This window comes from Rhopilema esculentum, chromosome 8, assembly GCF_057945365.1.
Source record: "Rhopilema esculentum isolate cy_ngs chromosome 8, ASM5794536v1, whole genome shotgun sequence".
NCBI classification, from domain to species: domain Eukaryota; kingdom Metazoa; phylum Cnidaria; class Scyphozoa; order Rhizostomeae; family Rhizostomatidae; genus Rhopilema; species Rhopilema esculentum.
This window is the reverse complement of record NC_142822.1, coordinates 4,558,033-4,581,365: the sequence shown is the minus strand read 5'-3', so window position 1 is coordinate 4,581,365 and position 23,333 is coordinate 4,558,033. Positions and strand designations below refer to the sequence as shown.

Sequence of the window (23,333 nt, the reverse complement as noted above, 5' to 3'; positions counted from 1 at the left end):
TTTAACAGTTACATTATACTTAGAAACCCTGCAAGGAACATTAAATACAGTAATGGTAATAAAATGCTGCTACACCTTTTAAGGTGGGGTTCTTATAATGAGTAAAATTTCTACAAATTGTTGAAAAGTTTTAAAATTGGAAAGATATAATTTGCTTTCTAGTGATTTCTCACTAACAGCTTGGAAAAGACGAAAAATGAGCTAATGATATTTCCAGCTTAATTCAGATCCACTTTACGTTAAAACCAATGGTACGTTAGAAAAATGTTTCGAATGAATATATTTGGCGCTTAGATTATATTAAGTACCCAGACGAAATTGTGTTACTTCTTCAATGCTTTGAATGTAAGAAAATTTTGTGGTCAACCTACCATGCAGGGATTGACTGTTAAAGCACTTTTGATGAAACCAAGCTGCAAAATATCTCCTTTTACCAGATGCTCTGAATCGTCTGACAAATTGGGGATCATTAACAGCTGATACCCTTCCGGTCCCCATCCCTAGAGAAAGACGGAATTCAAACAAAATTAAGCCAATTTTTGTTGACTTCTAGAAGGGGAAGCTTATGGTGCTCCAAGACCATTCAAATTGTCTCTGAGGAAGCTCTATACACTGATGTAGAATGTGAAAATGAAGAGCAGCATTATAGTGTTATTATCAACGAGGTAGAGTTAATGTTTTATTTTAACATTGTTAGAAATATTATTTTTTATTCTAAGATGGCTGCTCTTTATATCCTTGCTCTAGTCTTTGAGCATTACAATTCTATACGAACGGTTAATAGGCATAGAATCTATCATTCTTAACCAAATAGGTTTGAGCAACTATGATTGCTAACTCAATAAAGATTCAGTGTACTGAAAGCAACGAAAAAGCTTTTAGGCCTGTGGTACTTATCCTAACAACGAGATCATAATGATTAAATAAATTATGTACCGAAATGAGATAGACTGTAAAATAAACACTACCTTTCGAGCCTATATTCTTTATTAATTGAAATATTCACCATATAGTCAAATAAGTGGTTTTTTATTCAATTTGCTCATTATATTGTCGTGTATATTTCATGGACTTTCAAATTTTTAGAAATCATTTTATATCAAAAATCGTTTTAAAAGGCAGTGCATAAATGCCACGCAAAGCAACTTCAAAACTAGGAGTGAAGAAAGATAATTTGAGAAGACTACATAAACTGAGACAGAATGCCTAAGTTAGGTATTCTACTGTGATTGGTTAGTGTTTACTTACCAGTGAATCAACTCTCAGTGGCTCTTGATGGAATACGTCCGGGCTAAAACTGCACAAAAATAAAAAAAACTATGACAAACATGCCAAGGAATAATAAGCTCATGTGACGTATTTCTATGAGGCTTAAAGCAAATGTTTAAAACCATGAAGCCAGGGTTAGAAACTGCAACAAAAATAAGCGAGGAATAACAAAAATAAATCATGTAGGGACACGGTTTCTTCTGTTCTAAAAACGGCCTTGCTTTTATAAACTGGAAAGTTCATCCGCCTCGAACATGCCCAAGGATTTTTCCAATTCCAAATGAAAAAAGCTTTCGGTTATAATAAATGTAATTAAATACTAATATTTTGAAACAATTGTTGAAAGAAAAATACAAATATAGAGAGTAGACATATTTTGCGATTCAAATTACTCAAAAAAAACATAACTACATCTTAACCTTAAGTACATCTTAACATTAAACCAGGCGATTAGTTCACTCTATCGATCTGACATTCAAATCTCCATCATCTATTTTATTCTTGGTTTATACAATTAACCTTTTGATATGCAAGTGGAGAGGTATTGCTGCAGAATCAGAGAAGAAAGAAAAAATTGAAAGGTGTGCCTTTTCTGACAGAACTTCTGGAATGAAATCTTCCCTTTAACAACATATGGCTAAGCTAAATAACAAGCCTCTTTGAAAAACATTTTTCGTGGTAAGGTCGTACTTGGCTCAAATAAACCTGCAGTACTACATACGTTGTGGCAAAATGTTTCCGTTACTCTAGTGCTATTTTGATGCCAAGATCGCTGCCTCCACATTTGTAAGATTGCGTGTAATCATAGGAATTCAAAAACAAGATACCCCAGCTTGAGATAAAGGAGCTGAAAGTTGGCTTTCGACAAAATACTTCCTGCATGCATTTATCGTTTCAGACGCAGCTTCTGTCACAAAGCTTCAACGGTATTACCTGTGCCAATGCTACCGTCAAGACGGAAAAAATGACTCAGTTCATGTGTACAAACGGTAAGCATACACCCCCAAGGACGACATGGGCAAACATCGAACTATGTACAAATCCATCAACAAATGCTTTTTACATATGTTTATTGTTTTTATTAAGTCCGTTTATTAAGGTAGTTGAGTAAACTTTTTGTAAAGAAGTGTCAATCGGTCAATCGTATGGGGAAATGAAAATGATTCGATACTACTCTACGGCTTGTGACGCAATAGACTTCCTCTTTTATAAGTGCTTCTGTTCTCCATGTCTAAATGATGGAGAAGGTCACCGCTTATGGAGAAGGTTAAGACATTTAACAGGCTTTCAGATATAAAGGTAGAATTTAAGGAAAAAAGCAAACTTACAAAAAAGGTTTACTGAAATGAAATTATTTTAACCCTTGCTGCTTAGAATATTTTTTTTAACTTTGGAATGGGAATATACTCATTTGCCGTAATAACAAAATGACAATTAAACAAAAGCTCTTTCTTCAAATTCAGCTCTTTTTATAGAGGATCATTTACATGGAGTCTTTAATTGACAAATGTATATTTAGGTGGGCCTTTTCAGGGAAGTAAGTAAGCAAACAGAGATTCGGTTTAACATATTGATTAATGATACACAAAACCAGCATCTCACAATTGTTTTAAGATGTAAACCAGGCTACCTATCTACGTTGCAATAGAGTACGAGGACTCCCAAACATTCCTTTACTATGGATTCATCCATTTTCATACTAGGAAAAAATTCCACGATACTTCTTGTGGTGGCTAATCCCTATATAGAAGACCCTCGTAAGGTTATGGGGACTCTTTTCCCAGAAACGTGGTCCTCTTTCCTCTCTTGAATGTCCTATAACGACTATACTTTAGTTCTTAGCACTAAAATGTTGCAACTACAAGCAGATATAAGATAAAAGACAATTCGAAATGTCAAATAATTTTGAGTTCCTCTTCCTTGGGTGGGTTCCGCCATATGTGCCACGCGTACAAATAGCAAACATGAAATATCACATAAATTCAAAAGCGACTGCCTTCTAATCCCTTTTCATTGAAGGATAAACTTCATTCATTCAGCAATTCAAGACCTTTCCCATACCGGGATCAATCACCATTGTAACAATTGTGAGCTTGTGAGAGCAACTTTATGCAACTTATTCAAAGGGTACTTTGATGCAACGACGTAAATCAGGTATTCGAGCGAGGGGGACTCTTATTTTCCTATAAAGACAAGTAATTGAAGTTCAAGCTGGCTAATTTTCCCAAAACTTTGAGGCTGGATTGCTCTTAATTTGTTAGGGTGTAAGCAGTGAAACGCTAGCTTTGTGTCCAGGGGAGTGTTCAGGTCCCCTTTACCAAGAAAGTGAGGGAGCCATTCCTTTTGTCGAGAAGTTTGAAAGTTCACTAACAATGGACTCCTAGATGGAAAAGCACTTATAACTTTATTCAAAATTGCATTTTACAGTAGCTCAGCCTCAGCCTTTTCTTGATTTGTTCGTTACTTTGTCCAATTTAAAGCTCACGTTCGCATAAAAGTTACATTGTTTTAAAATCACCTACTGGAAAAATGATGAGTTTCAAACTGAATCTACTTAAATTCTTTTCAAAATCCGTTTATGTTAGTGGCAATCAGAAAGATCCCCTTATATTTAATGCATTCAACAATTAAGAAAAATACGGTGCTGTTCAAATTATAACGCTCAAAAGAATTGTATTACATATTTATAGGCCTGTAAATTTCTAATTTTTAAGTCAACAAAAGAAGAAAGGACCTTGGCATTAAGTAAATTTATGAATAATCCTAATTCTTAGTCATAATGCTAAGAACTTGTTTAAGACAACTAAGACGAACGTCTCTGAAATAGTTGAATTCCTTCCTAACTTTTGAATTTCCTTGTAGTTATATCTTCCATTTACGTGATGCTATAAGATATATTCTATCGTAAATACAAAGCGATCCACAATGATTGTATATGTCATGGTATTACGAAACGTGACCTTTACTGAAACACTTAGCATTTACACGTCATTTATTGCTGAAACACAAATAAACAGGTCATCTCCTCTATATTACTTCGATTACAAATGCATGCTACCGTCATGTACCTGCATACGTCACTTTCAAAATCATAAATGGCTGATGTGGAAAAATGGCGGAACCTTTGGTGCATTTGAACATGCAGCGGAAATCCGCATGATTCTCAAATTTCACTTAAACTTCGGCAAAATTCATTTAATGAAGAGATAAGATTAGCGTGAGCGTGACCATTGTTCAAAAGAAAAAATTTATTAAATAAGTTGACAAATAAAGATAATTCAACTTCCACCTGAGATTCCTGTAAAACCGTAAGAAAACGTTTCCTTCTTGGGGGAGAATTAGAGTTCCATGGCATATATATGCCTGACATTTCAACACAAAAGATATAACATATAAAGAATATTGTCTGATTCCGAACAACCACACGGGTCCACACGGCGAAGTTCAGGCCCAGCTTTAAAACGAAAGAGAAAACTGTACTTGCTCTAATGCCTAGAAATCGTAGCGTTGTGCAACCATCTATTTTCATTTGAAAAATCCAGTTTAAATATTCTAACACCAAAACGTTTTCTAGTTTGGATTCCCAGTTTATATTGGATTTTAGTTTAAATTCTACTGCCTTTAGATTGAACATGAGCAACATTTCAAAAGAGAGACGATAGTAACAAATACATTACGTTTAAAAGAGAGAAATTTGCAAGTCGATACAATTGTATCCACATAAATTCTGAAACAGACAAGGTGATTCTGTATGCTCTCTCATCGTAAAAGTTTCAATGAAGTTTTTCTCCTACAGTGCTTTCAAAGTATGCGAAAACAACGAGGAAGGGAGCAAGCGGGAAGCGCAAAGGCGCTAGTCTCTGAAGGATTACACAAGAAGATCCAAAGGAACGATTAAACGTAACTTCCAGAACTGCAATGTTCTCGGAATACTGCAACACCCAACTTTGCAGTTGTCGGAAACCAATTGGCCCCTCTGCTTCCTGTCACATAGATTGCGCCACAGTAGTACAGCATACTGCATGATGACTGGGATCGAAACCCCTCCAAAAGGACCATTCCAAGAAGTCACTGATGTCACGGATGCACACTTTGGATGGCTATAAAAGCATGCCTGCTTCACGAAATGATCAGACGCTCCAAAGAAGAGACACAGCAAAGATAAAGCTAACTAGCCATCACCTATCTGGTACCAAAAGATTCAGTAGATCAACACTGCAAAAGCTTGCTTTCAAATCATGGCATTCAACGGATACACTATTGCATGCTTTTTACTCGTAGTGGTGAGTTTTATATTAAATCTATACATAAATATTGACTTAACACACTGCCTAAAAAGATCTTTCCAATAAAACTGGATTCCTCGCTTTTGAAATAATTTGAAATTAAATCTTAAACTACAAAACCACCTAAAATTATCTAGATTTAGTGCCCTTAGAGTGAAAAATTTGCAACCTCTTTTTTTATGTAAACCCCTTTTTTGCTACTAACTAGATTACATTATATATTTTGATACAAGATCAGACTTTACATATTATTTCATACTTTGAAATTTTTCGTCTGAGAGTTAAAAGCTTGATTTGTCACCACTTAATTTCTAACTCTTAGCCCTTTTGAGAAAAAAATTGTAGACTTTTTTCATCGTTTGAATCTACAGGGCTTGTTGCAAGCTGTTGAAAAGCACTCAACATATGCACTTCCACTCCATGTGAATACAACAGCTGCTGCCCCAGGAGGAAATAGCACCTCAAGTGAACACCCAACACAGGCAAATGTTCAAAACGAGACAGGGAACAAATTCAATGCTTCAGCTATCACCAACGCAACAAGCCAAACTGACGTTCTCAAAAATATGATGCCAGTCACATGCCCAGCGGAGAGCGTGGTTGATTTTGATGCCAATAGATACCCACAGGTAATAACGAAAGTCAGATGTAATGGTTCTGGAACCTTGTGCTTGTCAGATGACGGGAGATTGGCATGCAAAGAGGTGAACAGACTTATCAAAGTATACAAATATATAGGCTTAGACAGTCAAGGCAAGAAATATTACAGGCAAGAAGATTATCTTGTACCATTTGCCTGTACATGTGCAGCTTAATAACTCTAAGTCATGTTTTAGGTCTGTTGAGATTTTAGCACTTGAATCCGTTCAATATTGTAATGAAAGACTGAAGCGTGACCACAATACATCTCCCTAGTGAATTATTTAGAATTGTAGCGAGCAGAAGGCTACCCTATAAGGCATGTAAGCGATACTTAAGTAAGTTACCTCCACCTTTCTTACGAATGACATCACAGCCATAAAAAGGAAATCATTAAAACAGAACAGTTTTAGGAAAGGTGCAATTGTATGCAAAGAATTGAACAATTTAACGGTTAAAAAAATCACCATGATTTCCATCTCCAACCCATGTCCAGAAAGCAAAACAGAATGACTTAACAAATATCATGGGATAGTTTCATAAGCTTGGAAAAATTTAACAAAAAGATATAACAAATAACATGATATTTAGGTACTTTAATTTCATTTCAGTGTTAAACGGGTTCAAATGACATTATATTTATTTCATTTATTTATCATTATTTAAACTGGACTTATACTAAATATTATTGGGCCATAATTACAAAAATTAAAGCCCTTAAACTATTTAAGAGAGTGTTATCATATTGTGACGTAAACCTATTGGTTGTAATATACTCAATGTTCTTAAATTTTGTATTAAAAAATTGTTTGTTATCAGAATGGTTAAACAGACAGTTTGTATTTTTTCCAACTTGCTTCAAATTGCAGACTGATATTCTACAGAAATTTTGAATTCCTTCAAAGTATTCTCTAAAGTCGAAGATATGACGATATAATAGCAAGGTTAGTTAGTTCTGATGCGATCCAGTGTTAATAGAGTTTTGGAAAAGAGGGTTTGGAAAAATGAGAAAAATGAAAAGCAAATCTATAAGGAATGAACAATTACGATATGGTATGATAACTAAAACAAGGAAAACAGAGAACTGCAACGCCTTCCAAAATTCCATGTTGTTAGTTTTGCCAGCAAGAGGGCAAAAAACATACAGATTCTTTAAGATCAGAGCCTCCAGCAAACCAACTGAAATAGCCAAAAACCTGCGCAGGCAAAGGGAATAAAAAATGCCTACAAATCAAGGCTTCTCTCCACCATTAATTAGTCAAAAAAACCAATTCAGCACCAGAAAACTTCGATGGTAATATTGGTCAACTCCATAACGACAATAATTTGTTTCTGTCAAACTAAGCATTTTCACCTACATCACCCTTTACCATTCTCTTTTAATAAACTGACACCAAAACCTTTTGGAAGATAATTCCCAGCCTTGGTTTGCATTTCTATCATTCCGTTTCTAATTTGTTCTGCTTTTTCCTTTTTGCCTTCTTTCCTTCTTGTCGTCACAATTCCCATTGAATTTATTTTACACTTAAAGACTAGATGTCTGCGATGCAATTAGGCAGCTTTGCTTGGTGTTTTTTTCTAAAATATTTCACAAACCTCTATATCTAATGCCAACAATTATTAACAGGGCTTGTAGTTAGGTGGAAAAACTTAATTAAAAAGAACTCCTACCAAAAATCAGCGTTAAGTGTGCACGTGAGCAGAGCCCCAAACACACTCCATACTGCAATGCCACCGTTGCCCCAGGCCATTGCCATCGCACAACCATCAGGAGTCCATGAAGTTGACGTCACAATTCCAGCCTTTTTGCCTTGATCTGGAAAAAATAGGCAGAAAACACTGAATTCGATTTAATCAAAGGGGGGCGGTGGTACAAAAACCCCTATTAAGTCAAGATGGCTTATCTGAACACATCCGATAAATCTTTAGCAATGTCGTCTCACATGGAAATTAAGAAGACGTTCCGATGAGGAAACATTTTATCGTATTTTACGGGCTATCAAACTTTTTTCAATGCTTAAAAGCTTTTCGGATAACAAATGGCCTCCCCGATGGAAATAATGCAATTTTCTATACAACAACAAACCTTAAATAACGGGTAATGAAAAAAACGCAAAACAAAGTAAGTTGTGGCACAGGGTTAATTCACTAAAAATTGGAATTAATTCAATCAAGGCTGAAGCAAGGTGAGAAGGGAACAAAGTGGGAATGTTTTATTTATAATGATGGAAATAGCAGCTTTAAGTTGTAGAAGGTTTAGTACCCATTAAAGGAATTGGTATTTCACATACTATAAATTTTGGACTCAATGATAGACTACCGCCGCCCCTACCGCTATAAACATAGAGACTTACCAGGATAATCCTTCACAGGCAGTGAATATTTGTGTGACAGCATCAGGCCTCCATATAGATCGTCAAATGTAAACGCATACGCCTTTCCACTGTAGCAGATGGGGACAATAAAGAAGTTAAAGAGACCAAAGAGAAGAATCTTCACTGCTGGTGAGATTATGATAAAATTACGCATCATAAAGATGAGAATCAAAGCGTCAAAATATTGTAAAACACTAGCAAATAAATACCAATATTTTAAAGATTCATAAAAGGTTTCAGGCCCCCATTCCCTCAGACATTCTTTCCAAGCCTCCTTAGGCTTGATGAAGATGTCTACCTAAAATCTATCTTCAATGTGTTATTACTATATATTTACAGTATATCTTTGTAGTAGATACAAAAAGTTTTAAAAATGACAAACACAGAAAGCTTTCACCAGTGGGGGAATTTAAAATAAAGAGCCTTAACCTAAAGCAAAAACTAGTATTAGCAAAAGATAAAGAAAACATTTTGGATAAACAAATAGTGGGACATTTTTTCTATTCATTGAAATTTGAAAGTTGCTAGAGCTAGTTGCATGTAGAAATTTCAAGAAAACAATCTGAAGATTATCGAGCGTCAAAACTCATTATAAATAAGTTTATGAATAGAAACATCATTTGAACGATTGTTCTTTGAAAGAAAAAGAATATGGCGACAGAGCATCTAAATATCGTGAAAGTGCGTTTTGGAATTAACGTAAATGTTGAATAGAGCCAATGGAAGTACAACCCATGACGTTGTTGGAAAGGAGGTCGACTACGAGCAACATGGAAATGATTTTAGACAAACCTTTCACATCCAAAAACAATCATTTGATATTTATGATTCACTGAAAGACACGTTGCATCTGTGATATTCTTGGCGAAAACCCCAACCACTTCCTGTAATGGAAACATCTGTCTTCAAAAAAACATTTTGGAGAAAGCTCTCAACTGGCGAAAGGTTTAGTGAGTGCTTCATAAGTTTCAAATTTGACATTGTTTAAAATTGGGTTTATGTTCAATGATCGTGTTAATTCTCCTTCAAAAAGACTGGACCGCAAATGAGAAGAAATTACTAGCCCCCCCCCCTTTTTAACATCTTGAACATCTCAGGCCCATTGCAAACTTTATGATAGCAGCCTATATGGAGAGCGTAAAACACAGCAATATAAACATATAAACGAATGAAGAATGAAAGGGAAAAATTCAAAAAGCAATTCAAAAAACTAATCAAAGGCTGTTAAAATTCACGAAAAAACTTCATCCTCCGAGAAAAGTCATTTAAAGTCATGAAAATTTTGTAGCATCAGTCATAAAAACATGTATAAGAATATGCAAGTACTTTGAAAATTTCAGTCAATTAGAAAAACAGACAGATGTATGTCACTTATAAACCTGCGAAATACACCTACACTGGGCCTAGCAACTGCTGAAGTCGACATGAGGAAGCCAGCTCTGCCATCAGAAAGTACGAAAGCAAAGCCTCCCAGCAACGGGCTACACTCGATGCATTTGACGTATAAACAGTCACCACCAAGAATTGCCCCTACATAAGATCAAAAATTAGAACAGAAAAACGTTGCTGATGAAAGAACAGTTTCAACCGGAGCAATCAGGAACTTTATATAGTTAACACGCATAAGTACTGAGGTTATTACGCCTTATTTACTTCAACTTTCGTTCAAAGATTTTTCTAGTTTAGATACCAGAAGAAGATAAACGTTGAATGTATCATTAAACTAAAATAAAATTATGAAATATCATTTTAATCATGTAATTTCTTCTAGGGAAGAAAATCAACGAGTTTAGATGCCAGTACTAAAATTTTCGCCGAAATTTGTTTAAGAATATATTTTGCCAAACAAATGTGACAGAGACGAAAACTGGTTTGTGTGTTTGTGTTATGTAATAAATTCCTTAGCATTACATTACCACTCATATAATCAACCATGTATCAAACAAATGTTGTTAGTTACATATTTATATTCGAAAGCCCAGGCAACCTATTGGGAAACATTACAACCTATTTAATAACAACATTTTTATTGCATTAATATCATTTTACCTGTTGTGGTCTCCAAATCAGCAGAAAATCTCACGTTTCTGATATTGATTGCTAGATTGTTGTCAACTGTTCCATCCCATTTTAAACGATGCAACCAACCATCTGTGGTGGTGACAATAAGTTCATCTGATCGTGGTGAGCAACTGTGAACAACAATGATCACGTGTTTCATGACATTCTATGCAATAGCAACAGCTGTGAGACTATAATGGATGCCATGTAAATAAGTGAAAACATCAATTCCATTAGCACAAATATCTCATTATGGTACTGCTTGTTTTTGATCTATGTTCTGACGTTTTAAACTCTGAAGAGTGTCAGACGAAAAGCTTTAGTTTACTAAATGTTTGCTTTTTTCAAAGCCATTTTCAAGTTTGGTACTGCTTTTGTATTTCTAAAGTATGTTTGCTGTTGAGAGCATAAACTGTTGAAGGGAATCTCTTACTTTTCTAAAATAAATACACTCTGTGTAACATTACATAATGACCTTTTACAGTCCCCCCTAAAATATTTCCCTATTTAAATATCGTCCTCAGACTTCCATTAAAAAGACCGACTTTCCATTTTCAGTGGAAATGTGTTCCTTGTCCAAATTAAAAAGCTATGCACCCCAAAAAAGTTGAATATCCCCTTAGTCCGACAATTTCCTGACCCCTCTCTCCTTAGGTCCAAATTAATGGGATTCAAGTGTAGTTCATGAAACAAAGGAACTTTTATTTTTTGAGCTTTTACTTTCTGATACATGACGATGAACCCAATGAACACCAAACAATGAATGCCTTCATTGCCATGTGTCACCTTCTTATGCCCCCTCCCACCTTCTCTAAAACACCCTTCTTTGGACAGCCATTATTTTACAATAGTCACAGACTACAATCAATATTTTGAGTGCTATAGTGCTATTTTATAAACTTTTGGCCAAAAAATCCTTTCCCGACAACAATAGAAATAAATTGAACAAAGAGTTCATTAAAGAATCTACTATGAATTTATCTAAGAACATTGTTGAAAAAACCCAGCACAACTTGCTATAGATATAAACTGTGGTAAAAATTGTAAAAAAAAGTCAAAATATGCAACTGCTTTATCTTTGCATCACTAAACCAATTATCTTAACACTGCTTTTGATATTATAACCTCCTATTCTTTGTCCTAAAGATCAATCAATCAAACTGTTGTAGCAATATTCATAGTAGAGTAGTTATAAGTTCTGTAAGGCAATCAAATTGTTTTTATGTAAAAATGAAATAAACCTTGCTGCATCAGCATCAAGATTGACTCGAGATTTGAGAGAAAGACTGCATTCTAGAATCCCATGGGGCTCAAGCTGTTCTGCATGCCTAGAACTGAAGGAATGAATTCTGTTGAATATTTTGAAAAAATAATAACAAGTTGAAATTTAAAGTTGCTGGTAAATAAAGCATATAATTAGATAAAGCATGTATCCAACCTTGGATTTTGAATTTTGTAGATGTACTCTCCATCTTTGTTAAGGACCTCAAATAAAAGTATGGAGCTGTTGTTTGTCTGTCAAAGAAAAGAGGGAATAATGATGTTACTTAAATTGCTAATAGCTTATTTTAATGAAATGAATTTAAAATGCAAAGAAGCCAATAGAAATTTCATTTGTTTTAACATGATTAGTGATCAATGCTGTCATTTTCCAAACTGCATTTTATTTTGTGAAGCAGTACTTAAATGAAAATTTTAAAATGTACCAAACCAAACTGAAAAAAGTAATTCTAATAGTAAAATAAAATAATGGTCATGAAAATATTCAATTCAATACATTTAAGGTAATAAACTCACAAGAACATAGATAGCAGATGAATCTGGCTTGAAAACAGCACACTTGTTTTCACCATGCTTCTCAATGCAATTATGTGTCCTTTGATATAAGCACAGTAAAACTCTGGGCTGTATCAATGAAAATGAAATTAATAAACACATTTAAATTCAAAAAGAAAATATTGGGAGGGCAGCAATTTACCTCTTTAAATACATATACATATATATTTCAAAAAGCTATTTTCATAAAAATCCTAAGGACTAAGTTTTATGGATCGCAGGTCATTGCTTGCCTTAACTTTTCGAGACATGCAGTTACCAGGACACCAGCAAATTTCATATATGAAAAGAAAATGTTAGTGGTGGAAAAATATATGACCAGTTTCTTAATTGCTGTAAGAAAATGAAAAAGTCTTTTACATAATAGGTTTATAACCTCATTTGTATATTGTACCAATAATAAGAACCAATATAAACCAATACAAATACAAATACAAGAAGAATTTCAAAATTGCATTTAGATTTGCAATGAATGAAATGTCACACACAAAATTGACAAATTAAACTAACTGATATTATGTGAACATTGACAAAATAACATAACACTTAAATTTAATTGCTATAACATCACTCTTACACAAATACTTTAATTTTTCGACAACAACACTGTTGCCCAACAGGGTGTCATTTACTAAGGCCATGCTTTTAGGAAAAAAGGCCTTGTTCTGAAAAATTTCCCAACCCTCCTGACTATCCTGCAGCTGGTGTCATCAATACTTTGCACACATTTTCAAGCATAGTTAGCTATATCAGGCTTGTAAAGACCTATAATTGTGTTCTTGTTGGCCCATGACCCTGCAGAAGTTGATGAGTGTTGAAAAGCCTAGTCTGTTTTGAATCAATGTTAAACATGATTCTCTTAAAATTTTGAGATTCAGGAACATGTTGCTGATCCCTTCTTCCAATTTCCATAACGGTCAAAGAAAAAGTGTTCCCATTGATCAGAGGCACATTGATAACTGTTGGAAAGCAATAGAATATTCTGACAAAAAAACAAAAGCAAGCAAACATGTGCCAAATGATTTTCCTATGATTAATTAATCCATGTGAATCAGAGATGTGGGCAACCAGTGTTCCCATTCAATTTTTCATTGATTGGAAATGTCAAAAGAGTGTGGAAAGTTTAACTCAGATCAACTCTCCTGACCCTTGTGATTCTCAGTCTGCGTAGTCACAATGACTGCAAAAAAGTATTACCATAAAATTAGGAGACCAAAGTCAACTGTTGCCAACATTTTTGGGATCTTAGGGGAACCAGGCTTATAGGCTGGTCAGCCATCCACATCATACAACGCAACCTGTCAGCCACCTGTCATGGGCAACCTGTCAGCCTGGCACTAGCCACTTTGCCAGTACTTTGCCACTAGCCACTAGCCAGGTACAATTTCATTAAGCAAGCAAGCAAAGTACCAAATTCAAAAACTAATTGGAGGAAACTAAGATCTTCATATTGTTTTTTTAAAGAATTGACTGAACGATTTTGATTTATAATGGAGGACTGTAATCGCTTTTAGCTGTGTAAGATCTTCTATTAGGTTTAGGTAGTTGACTATTAATTTCAATTTTTTTATACCTACATTGTAACTTTTAATTTTGAGGACCCCCATGAAAAGCACCTCGTGGTGATTGGGCCTCTTTAAAGATTTTTTATCAATCAATCAATTAGTCAAATAGTTTTGTCTCTGCCACTTTGAAAAGAGTTCATTACTGTGTATCACCAAGCACAGTATCTGTATTTCATTTGTCTGAACGAAACTATAAAAGTTATACAGAGCTTGAACGCATTCACAAAGAAATGTTGCATTTGCCAACCTTTCAAGAAGTACCACCATGCAAATGCGTTGGGTGGTATTTCAACAATTTCTCAATGCTTGAATGAAAAGTGATGTTGAAAGGTGATGTTGAAAAAAGTGCTATTCTTTTTCTGTACACATATTAATCGTGTACAACTCCCAGCAGAACAGAGTGGGGTTAGTATCGTTACCTGACATGTATACGGGCGTGACATAAACGGGCGTCCAGAATAGGCAACGAAATTCTTCGAATATTCACCCCCAGTTTTTTCCAAAACTTAATTTTATTCCATTTTACGATGATTTTCCGTGTGTTAACGTTCATAAGAAAGTGTTATCACCATCAACTATTCGTTTAAGAATTCATTTTGCTATTAAGTATAATTGGGCCTATCCGTTTTCTAAGTGTTTACTCTATTGCATTCGATTAAGAAAGTTATCCGGAAATATACAAATTATAGATTACACGGAATCTTTAATCAAGCAAATAACATAAAAATATCCACAGATATGCTTAACTTACCCTTGTCTTCCATAGCACGATGCAGCTCGGTGATAGGGTGACTATTAAACTCTTTGTTCGATTCAATTTCAGGAACGTCAAAGACGAACATTCTTCTATCCTGGCGTTATGGCACTTAATGCATCCTATTGGAAAGTACATTTTATTTCTTGGTGAAGTAGCTATTACCTTCGATCATATTACTTCCATTTCTAGTTGACCGCCGACTTCTCACAGTCAAATAATAATTATTTTGATATCCTGTGTTACCATTTGCGCCCGACCTCATTTTGATACGACCGTCAGTGGCTTAGAGGCAGATAGAATATCTGTCCATGATTTTAATCGCGAAAATTCGCAAAAATCAATAGGTTGTTGTAAAATTGTGAATGACGCTAAATCTCTCCTTGACTTTTGCGTTCACAATTTTGTACGCCGAGGAAGATGCTTACAATTACAACTCAAATTGCTTCGGTGATTCGTCGCTTTAGTGGCAAAATGTCGCTGCCAGTTGTAATCTTTGTTCTCGGTGGACCAGGGGCTGGAAAGGGAACGCAGTGCGAGAAGATAGTAAAGGTCTGCACAGTAGAATTTTTTCTTGTTGACCCAATTCCTCTGTCTATGAGGAGTTTCTACCAGGGATTTTTCCTAAATACTAGTGATCTATCATTCACCAGAATTGTCTTAGGGATTCATAGTATTTTATATCTGAACGTTACGGCTAGTTAAATTTTGTTTCGGTCCGATCTTAAGATCTGACGTGGCTCGTCACAATGAAACCATTTGCTAAGTGACCGCACAACTTCAGTGTAGTGGTTTCAACAAAATCAAACACACTGTAACGATCAATATTCATAAATGCGGTTATGGTAACATATCTTCGGTTAAACTTTATTCGGTAAATTGTAAATGTTGCTAATTTCCATAAGTTTACAGTGGTAGTTTTATGAAAGTGAGCGGTATTTTTGTGACTACATATGAGCTTTCCACACTAATAAAAACTCTTCGTGATATGTAAACATCGCTGGGTTTGGGCAGCCACCAGTTTTTAAAAATCAGATCTGATAGAGCCATTAGTGTTATCTTTAGCTGTTACCAGTTAATCAAAATTTTATTATCAGAAATATTTTGTTAATCATTGTAAAGATTGCTATAACTAATTCCTAAATTAAATTGGTAACAAGGGTCATTGGTTTCACTTTCATATCTTTAATAGATTTCTCCAAAACAATACATGGAGATGTATGCATGGCCCACATCATGGAGTAGGCAGGGGGCCATGGCTTATGTGAAAAGCATGGCATTTGTAACCCCAGATCAGCTGCTGCTTTATTATTTTACTTAGGTGTGGGGCTTTTTATGATTACCATAAGTGCAGGCACTGGGCTGTGACCTCCTGGAGCCCCTTAAACTGGTACTATCCAAGATTTAAAAGAAATTTAATATTTACTACACCCTTTTAAAACAATTGTTACAATCGCTGCGATCTTGGATTCCTGAGATTTTTTTCTATTAGGTCCAAACTGTTGTGAACTGCTAGGAATAAATGGGAGCACATCAGCTGAAATATTATCCTGATTTTATGTGCATAAAATATTTATTTAGTTCAGTTAGATATATTTTCTAAAAGCACTTGATATCTTATGCATGCTATTACTGTAATAGATATCTCGATATTATTGACCACATGGGCAATAAAATTCTTATCTTCTTTCAGGAATTTGGGTTTGTTCATCTTTCAGCAGGTGAATTGTTAAGAGAAGAACAGAAAAGTGGGTCTGAAAATGGTGATTTAATTGATTCTTATATTCGTGATGGAAAAATTGTCCCTGTTGAGATTACAGTTGGATTGCTAGACAAGGTATATATAACCTACTTTTAATGTCTTTTTTATTGGGAGTAGGCCAATGAGTTTTTTATCAATTTATTTAAATGCACATTTTTATGACTCTCATATTATAATTTTCATAAACAAGATGACAAGTTTAAAATATCTAAAGCATAAATGCATATATTAATAGTGTTTTATTTTAATGCCAAGAAGGTATAGTAGGCAGCATCCTTGTGGAGATAATTCCTGTCAGCCTTGGCCTGCTGTATGAATATAAATGGTTATATGACTCTGAAGAAAGCTTACAGAGCTTAAACAGAAGAAAAAACTGCCTTGGCTACAGTGGAGCTCTCCAGGGGTGACTGCAAAAGTTCACAATCATTTCATTGGGTTTTTTTGGCTCAGTGGAATGATCCTTGGTTTTGATATGGCAAACTGGAGTTAGATTTTGACCAATCACACTATTTACAACTCAGGCCTGGCCATATAATAACATTTAGCAGGGGAATAGTAAACTAGGCCTTGCCCAGAAAAACGCTCGATCGAGTGCAAGCACAAGGACCTAAAGCACACCTAAAAGTAGCCATGGAGAGCGATTTAATGAGCACCTGAAAATGTAAAACAATTTGCCCCACAGCAAAATATTGTTTGAAATAAATGTTGGTAGAACTTAAACAATCTTCTCAATTGACTTAAATATTTTGTTTTATAATATTTATAAAAAATTTCATACCACTAATCTTTTGATGACTAAAACAATTTTAGTCTCAAATTGGAAATGTCTCTTAAATTGTTGTATAAACACAGTGCAAGTGTCACTTGTGAGACATTTAAGGTGAATTTTTCCACAGGTGAGATTTTTGATATTGTTGTGAAGTGTAAAGCACAGATCATTTCAGCAGAACTAGTAGTCTTTTATAAATCAGTCCTAGCTGTTTGAAAATTTATCCTTAAAAAATCAACAGAAAATATAAATTCCCACTGGCAATAAATTTAGGTATTTATAATAAGGGAAATTTATCATATAATATGATAAATTTCCCTTATTATAAATACCTAAATTTATTGCCAGTGGGAATTTATATTTTCTGTTGATTTTTTAAGGATAAATTAGAATGGGATTTTGGAAGGCAATGTAGGATAAATAGAATTAAATTAATAATGCAAGAAAAACAGTTTGCTATATTATCAACAAATTATATATTTATATTATATAAATATATAATTTGTTGATAATATAGCAAACTGTTTTTCTTGCATTATTAATTTAATTCTATTTATCCTACATTGCCTTCCAAAATCCCATTCTATTTTATGTAAAATTGATCTTATTTTTATTCAATTTACAGCCTGCTAATATTAGCTTTTTTGTGCTATAGGCAATGCAAAAGAATTCAACCAAAAGATTTTTAGTGGATGGCTTCCCAAGGAATGAAAACAACTTACAAGGCTGGACAAGAATCATGTCTGATAAAGTAGACCTCAAGGCTGTTTTATTTTTTGATTGCCCTGAGGAGGTATATTTGTTTCTTTGTTTTCCAAACAGGATCTTAACTGAAATTGAAATATAGAGATATTGTTTTGCAAATAAACAAACATCTCCCTGTTATTGTTAATTACTAGTACTTTCAAATGTGAAATTTTCAAACTGAAACTGGAAACATTTTGGTATTAATTTTGATGTCTGTTTTGAAAAGATTTTGGTTAATATTCAGATACCTGTTTGTCCAGAGTGATGTTAAACTTCCTTTTATTTATAGACATTTGGCAAGGCTACACTGTGTGGTATGAACAAAATTATGTTGAGGAACAAAAGCAAGTTGCTGACTACAGCTTTTACTAACCTCTACATTTGAAATTTGATTATTACAAGTTATAAAATCTTGAAAATTGTTTATCTGCTAGATTTGTGTCAAAAGGATTATGCAAAGATCAATATCAAGTGGAAGGTCCGATGATAATGAAGAGAGTTTGAGAAAAAGGTTGCTATGTGTTTACTTGGTGTTTTTTGAACATCCCATTTTTCTGCAAAAAAGAGTCTTATTGATCTACTTCCTTGTAGTTTTTTACCCAAATTAATGTAGATTGTTTTTAAATTTTTTTATTCTATGTGATCTTTTGACAAAGTTTTGGGTCAAAATTATCAGTTCTGTATATTAGCATTAATCAAGTATCATCGCTTGATAACTGTTAGATGTCAAATGCAAATATATAAAATAGATGAAATAATTTTTTTAATTTTTCGGGAATGCCAAATTTTTCTATTGTTTCATCGGTAGTCATGACTATGTTTTTAAATATATTTATATGTATCAGCCCTTCATTTACATTACAAGATATCTAACTACAAACTTTTTTTTCAGATTTCAGACATATTATAACCAAACAATGCCAATAATAGATCATTATAGTAGAGAAGGATTGGTTAAAAGAATTAGTGCTGTATTACCACCAGATGAGGTAATGTTTTCAGCTTTGTCCCAGGCTCATTCAGGAGGAGATTAAAATCAATTACAGGGCTTCTGGTGCAAGTATGGGGGGGGGAGCTTGACAAATTGTTTACAATACAACAGTGCATATTTAACTAGTTAAGAAAGTTTCAGAAACAATCATATTTATTTATATCTGTGAAAGCAGCAAAGCAGAAGGGTTGTCCAAAACTCCCCGGCAGCAAATTAGTTTTCATAACAATTAGAAGCACAAACTGACCTTTACTTTCAATGAAGACTATGCATTATTTAAGGGAAACTAGAGTCTCTTATTCTGAAAAGCCAAAAATTCTGAAAACAAGATAGAATTTCTAAAAATAGATGTTATGCATCTAGTAAATGTGGTTAGTTTTCTATCATATTATACAATCACCTGATTGCTTCCAAGCACAGTAATTAACTGTTCAGTTGCATGTTTATTATAAAGTTAGTTGCAAGCAAAGAATTAGTGGAAACCATGTGTAGCGGTAAATATAAGGACCAAAATCTTTACTTTATCAGCTAGTATATGAAGTTCAATACATAAGGAAAGGCCACATTGAACACAAATGTATCATGTCAGATACCAGAAAGCTAAAGATGTAGGCTGGACATATAGAATCATTTGAAATTTTGCTACTTTTATCATTTGAGTCTAAAATGCTTGTTACATTGTGCATCACTCATATGATCTCTTTTTTATTCTAGGTTTTTGAAGAGGTTAAAATTGTTATGTCAAAATTGTTTTAGTTATATTCACCTTAATAGAGCAATATTTAGCCACTTACATAAAGCAGGTTAAGATTGAGATCATATTTGGGGGCATCCAGAAAGTAGCAATGCTAATGGGTCCTGTACTCCCTAGACAACCCCCCCCCCCCAACCTGCACAGGCTGCTTTATCCACATCTTTCTCTCAGTGCTTTCTATTCTACAAAAGCAAAGAGGAACAGAGGCAATAAGACTCTGCAACCTCTTAACTGGAACATGGATGATATTCAACACATATGCTATTTTCAAACAAGGAAAAATATAAAGGTTCTTCAATTGTTAAAAAACCAACCTACAAAGATATTTAATAAACAATATTGAGGACTCCAGGCTGGTGTTATTTTTATTAATGATATAAAAATACTTTTTAAATTTAACCTTGACTTACACCTATCCCTTTGTTAAATTTTGTGAAATCCAAATTTCCCTCTCTGAGCATACTTGCTTTATGGATGCACCCTTTTGAGAAGAGATCTAGATATTTTAGTACCGATGGTAGATGATGGCTACCCAGTAGCCAGGTTATTGTGACATATCTTGCTTGCATTTTGCAAAGTACATTTTAGTAGAAACAATTCTGTAAATACAGATGAACAAGGAAATTAGCATTCTAATTGTGATTTTCTTTTTTGGCTATTAGGCAGCTGCTGCTCCCCATCTTCCATTCTCTTTGCTAATGCCAAATCATTATACAATTTAACCAGTACCAAAGTATTTTGCTGTTAGAGTGTTCCTTCATTCATTAATACCATTGGATTTTGTCAAACACAACTTTTTTCATTGTGCTATGAATCTGTTGACTTATTTTCTTGAAAAATTTAACATAGCTAGATTAAGCAAAGGCAAACTCTTACATACCTGAAAGCTGGCAGTGATGGTTGATTTGCTGAAGCTACTAGGTCAGTTATTTTCTATGGCTACTTTCAAAGCTACCCTACCTAGCTCCAAGTAACCGAATATAAAATTTTCCAAATGCTTATAAACCAGTTTTTAAGTTCAACATGACTGTGGCTAGGTTATATACTTTAATTGACTGCATTCAGAAAACCTTTTCAATTTAATAGCAAAAACATTCAGTGTATTGGGCTGTGTTTGTCTGATACAAGTTTAGTTTGTGGCAGATTTAAGTAGAGAAAACTGATATATTATCTCCCGTATTGAGAGATTTAACTAAATGAAGTATATCAAAGTTAAATGGGTATTTCTATATTTTAATTGGTAAGTGTATTGGAATTATATAGTAGTTGGCAAATATTGATATTTTTTCAAAGAACTCTGTTAAATTTTCAAAGTGCTCACTTTTTAATATTTTTCAACATTCCTATGTGTTCATAATGTTGTTGATCAAAAGGCACAATATCAATACAACAAAGTAATATCAAAGACGGAATTATCTTGCTTGGTTTTCACCAATCGAAAATTAAAGATGACATCTCCTGAAGAGTGAGCTAATCACAAAAAAGGCTTGTAGAGATAAAACAACATGTAGTTTTATTTTCTAAAAAAAATTCATCATATTCCTTTCCTTTCATTTTTATACGAGGAATAACTCTTGTGTATCAACAGCTCCTGAAGAGTGAGCTATTCATGAAACAGGCTTGTAGATATATGAATGTATATATTCCATTTAACACCCATCTTTTACACCCATTTTACCCCACAGGTTTAGTTACACCCATCTCTGCTTGACAACAAAGTGATTGACAACAAAAATGAGCAAAAATATGCTGCAAATTTCAAAAGCATTTTACCTGGTAATTTTCAATATCAAATCTGAGTTACAACAAAATCTAAATGAATGATACAATTAGACCTACCCTATTTGCCAAAAATATTCCGTTTGCAGTTTAATATTGGAAGAAACTTGTGCTACAGACTTGTACTAGCAAGCTTTGCATCAAGGAATTCTCCTGCATTAACAGGATCATATTTTGGTGGATTTTCTGCAGAGCAGCATTCAGAAATGGGTTCAATTTGTGCATCTTTGTTTGGTCCTGTGAAGTAGACAACAGAAAGTCTGGACTTGTGGCATAATTCTGGGGGTGGATTGATGACCCTGTGGAGATTTGATATCCAATGGTCATTTGTCCATTGTTGAATAAGATCACCAGCATTAACAATGTAGCAATTCTCAGTAATGTCAACAGGGATCCATTTTAAGGTGTTTGGCAATAAAATTTCCAACCCTCCAACTTGGTCATCTGGCCTCAGTAACGTGAAACCAGTATAATCTGTATGGGCCCCATAGCGTATCTGATTTGGTTTTGGCTTTTCATTTTCTTGGGCAGGATAGTAAGCAAGGCGAAAACCATTTTGGGGGCTGGAAAAAAATGGCACAAAAAAATTTCTTTTCAGTCCAAGTGCCAAAGCAGATATCTCCATGACAACTGATAAAAGCTTTTGCATATGCTTGCAGTACCTTTGCACAGAGTCTTTCATTGTAACGGGAGTATCTGGAATGACGTCATTTCCAGTTCCATCCTGTAGAAAGCACAAGCTCTCCACAATATCTGGAGGCTTCTCATTGTCTTGAGAATCCCTTGACCTTGAAACACTCTCTCCTCCCATCGGCAGGAAACCTCCCTTTCCATATCCACTCTTTAAACAGCTCCTCATCTTAACTTTCATTTCCTGACCAAAAAAGTTTCTGGCATTTTTCTGAATGTCCGCAATAGCTTCGAGAGGAACACCGTGGCCTGTTATCACTGCAAATCCAAGGGTGCTGAACGCCCTATCCCATGCTCTCAGTACTTCTTCTTTGCTTTGCTCACTTCTTTCGAGTCCATCTGTGAAAGGAGATAGGTCAACAATCTCTACAACCTGTTTTCCTGTCATTGGGCAACTAAAAAAATCTTCCTTTGCTGATAACCACCACTGATCGGCGATTACCACAACACAACAACAACACCAGCCAGGTAGCCTGCTTTTCCCAGAAATACCGTAAATCCTCGAATTAGCCCCCTGGGGGCTTATTTATTTTTTGATATCTTTGGATGGGGGCTTATTCGAGAGGGGGCTTATACGAAGGGGGGCTTATACGAAGGGGGGCTTATACGAAGGGGGGGCTTACAGAATCATTGTTGACATTAAGAAGATATTATTAAAACACCTCGTTTATTTTAGTAGAAATTTCTTTATGAGCATTTAATTAATTACTACCAAAAGTATGAATTTGTTGTGGTAATTCAATAAAACGCCATAGGCGACCTCAGATGGCAAAAATCATCAAATTGAGGGGTCCAATTTGAGAATTTACGGTAGCAGTGGGGGCTTATTCGAGGGGGGGCTTATTGACAATTTGTAGTTCTAGGGTGGAGGCTTATTCGAGGGGGGGGGGGGGGCTTTTTCAAGGGGGGGGGGCAATTCGAGGATTTACGGTACTGTCATATCAAGCACAGACAAGATTGTGTAGGAAAACCTTGATACGAAAACCTTGTAGCTTTGATACAAGTATCTTTGATACCAAAACCTTGATATCATATTACAGCAAAAAAGGTTGGGGC

The 23,333-nt window shown here is 34.6% G+C and overlaps 4 protein-coding genes across 4 annotated transcripts in view; 2 read left to right on the top strand and 2 right to left on the bottom strand.

Moving 5' to 3' along the window:
- Positions 1–15,037, bottom strand: part of LOC135694921 (guanine nucleotide exchange factor subunit RIC1) — a 72,357-nt gene extending 57,320 nt beyond the window's left edge. The window contains exons 1-11 of the mRNA XM_065213808.2: positions 14,783–15,037; positions 12,428–12,535; positions 12,069–12,145; positions 11,872–11,964; positions 10,619–10,761; positions 9,966–10,099; positions 9,362–9,453; positions 8,549–8,637; positions 7,866–8,010; positions 1,249–1,297; positions 372–500 (exon numbers count right to left, since the gene is read on the bottom strand). Of these exons, the coding sequence (XP_065069880.2) occupies positions 372–500; positions 1,249–1,297; positions 7,866–8,010; positions 8,549–8,637; positions 9,362–9,453; positions 9,966–10,099; positions 10,619–10,761; positions 11,872–11,964; positions 12,069–12,145; positions 12,428–12,535; positions 14,783–14,923 (1,200 nt within the window). The 5' untranslated portion in view covers positions 14,924–15,037. The remainder of the gene's footprint in view (positions 1–371; positions 501–1,248; positions 1,298–7,865; positions 8,011–8,548; positions 8,638–9,361; positions 9,454–9,965; positions 10,100–10,618; positions 10,762–11,871; positions 11,965–12,068; positions 12,146–12,427; positions 12,536–14,782) is intronic.
- Positions 4,370–7,792, top strand: LOC148959822 (uncharacterized). Its single transcript, XM_089109746.1, has 2 exons — positions 4,370–5,552; positions 5,927–7,792. Exons 1-2 carry the CDS (start codon positions 5,508–5,510, stop codon positions 6,368–6,370), a joined length of 489 nt encoding a protein of 162 aa, XP_088965872.1. The 5' UTR covers positions 4,370–5,507; the 3' UTR covers positions 6,371–7,792.
- Positions 15,038–15,097: 60 nt separating the features above from the next.
- On the top strand, positions 15,098–21,082 carry LOC135694942 (UMP-CMP kinase). The gene is made up of 6 exons (XM_065213837.2): positions 15,098–15,337; positions 16,479–16,622; positions 17,972–18,109; positions 18,498–18,574; positions 18,956–19,052; positions 19,769–21,082. Exons 1-6 carry the CDS (start codon positions 15,206–15,208, stop codon positions 19,808–19,810), a joined length of 630 nt encoding a protein of 209 aa, XP_065069909.2. The 5' UTR covers positions 15,098–15,205; the 3' UTR covers positions 19,811–21,082.
- Positions 21,083–21,553: 471 nt separating this feature from the next.
- LOC135694938 (uncharacterized) lies at positions 21,554–22,740 on the bottom strand. The gene has a single exon (XM_065213833.2). The coding sequence runs from the start codon at positions 22,663–22,665 to the stop codon at positions 21,700–21,702; it is 966 nt and encodes a 321-aa protein (XP_065069905.2). The 5' UTR covers positions 22,666–22,740; the 3' UTR covers positions 21,554–21,699.
- Positions 22,741–23,333: the final 593 nt, after the last annotated feature.

Coding starts and splice junctions, on each gene's coding strand:
- LOC135694942 (XM_065213837.2), top strand. CDS start 15,206: ATGCTTACAATTACAACTCAAATTGCTTCGGTGATTCGTCGCTTTAGT. Junction 15,338..16,478: donor AGTGCGAGAAGATAGTAAAG/GTCTGCACAGTA, acceptor ATCTTCTTTCAG/GAATTTGGGTTTGTTCATCT. Junction 18,110..18,497: donor TTTTTGATTGCCCTGAGGAG/GTATATTTGTTT, acceptor TTTATCTGCTAG/ATTTGTGTCAAAAGGATTAT.
- LOC135694938 (XM_065213833.2), bottom strand. CDS start 22,665: ATGACAGGAAAACAGGTTGTAGAGATTGTTGACCTATCTCCTTTCACA.
- LOC148959822 (XM_089109746.1), top strand. CDS start 5,508: ATGGCATTCAACGGATACACTATTGCATGCTTTTTACTCGTAGTG. Junction 5,553..5,926: donor CATGCTTTTTACTCGTAGTG/GTGAGTTTTATA, acceptor TTGAATCTACAG/GGCTTGTTGCAAGCTGTTGA.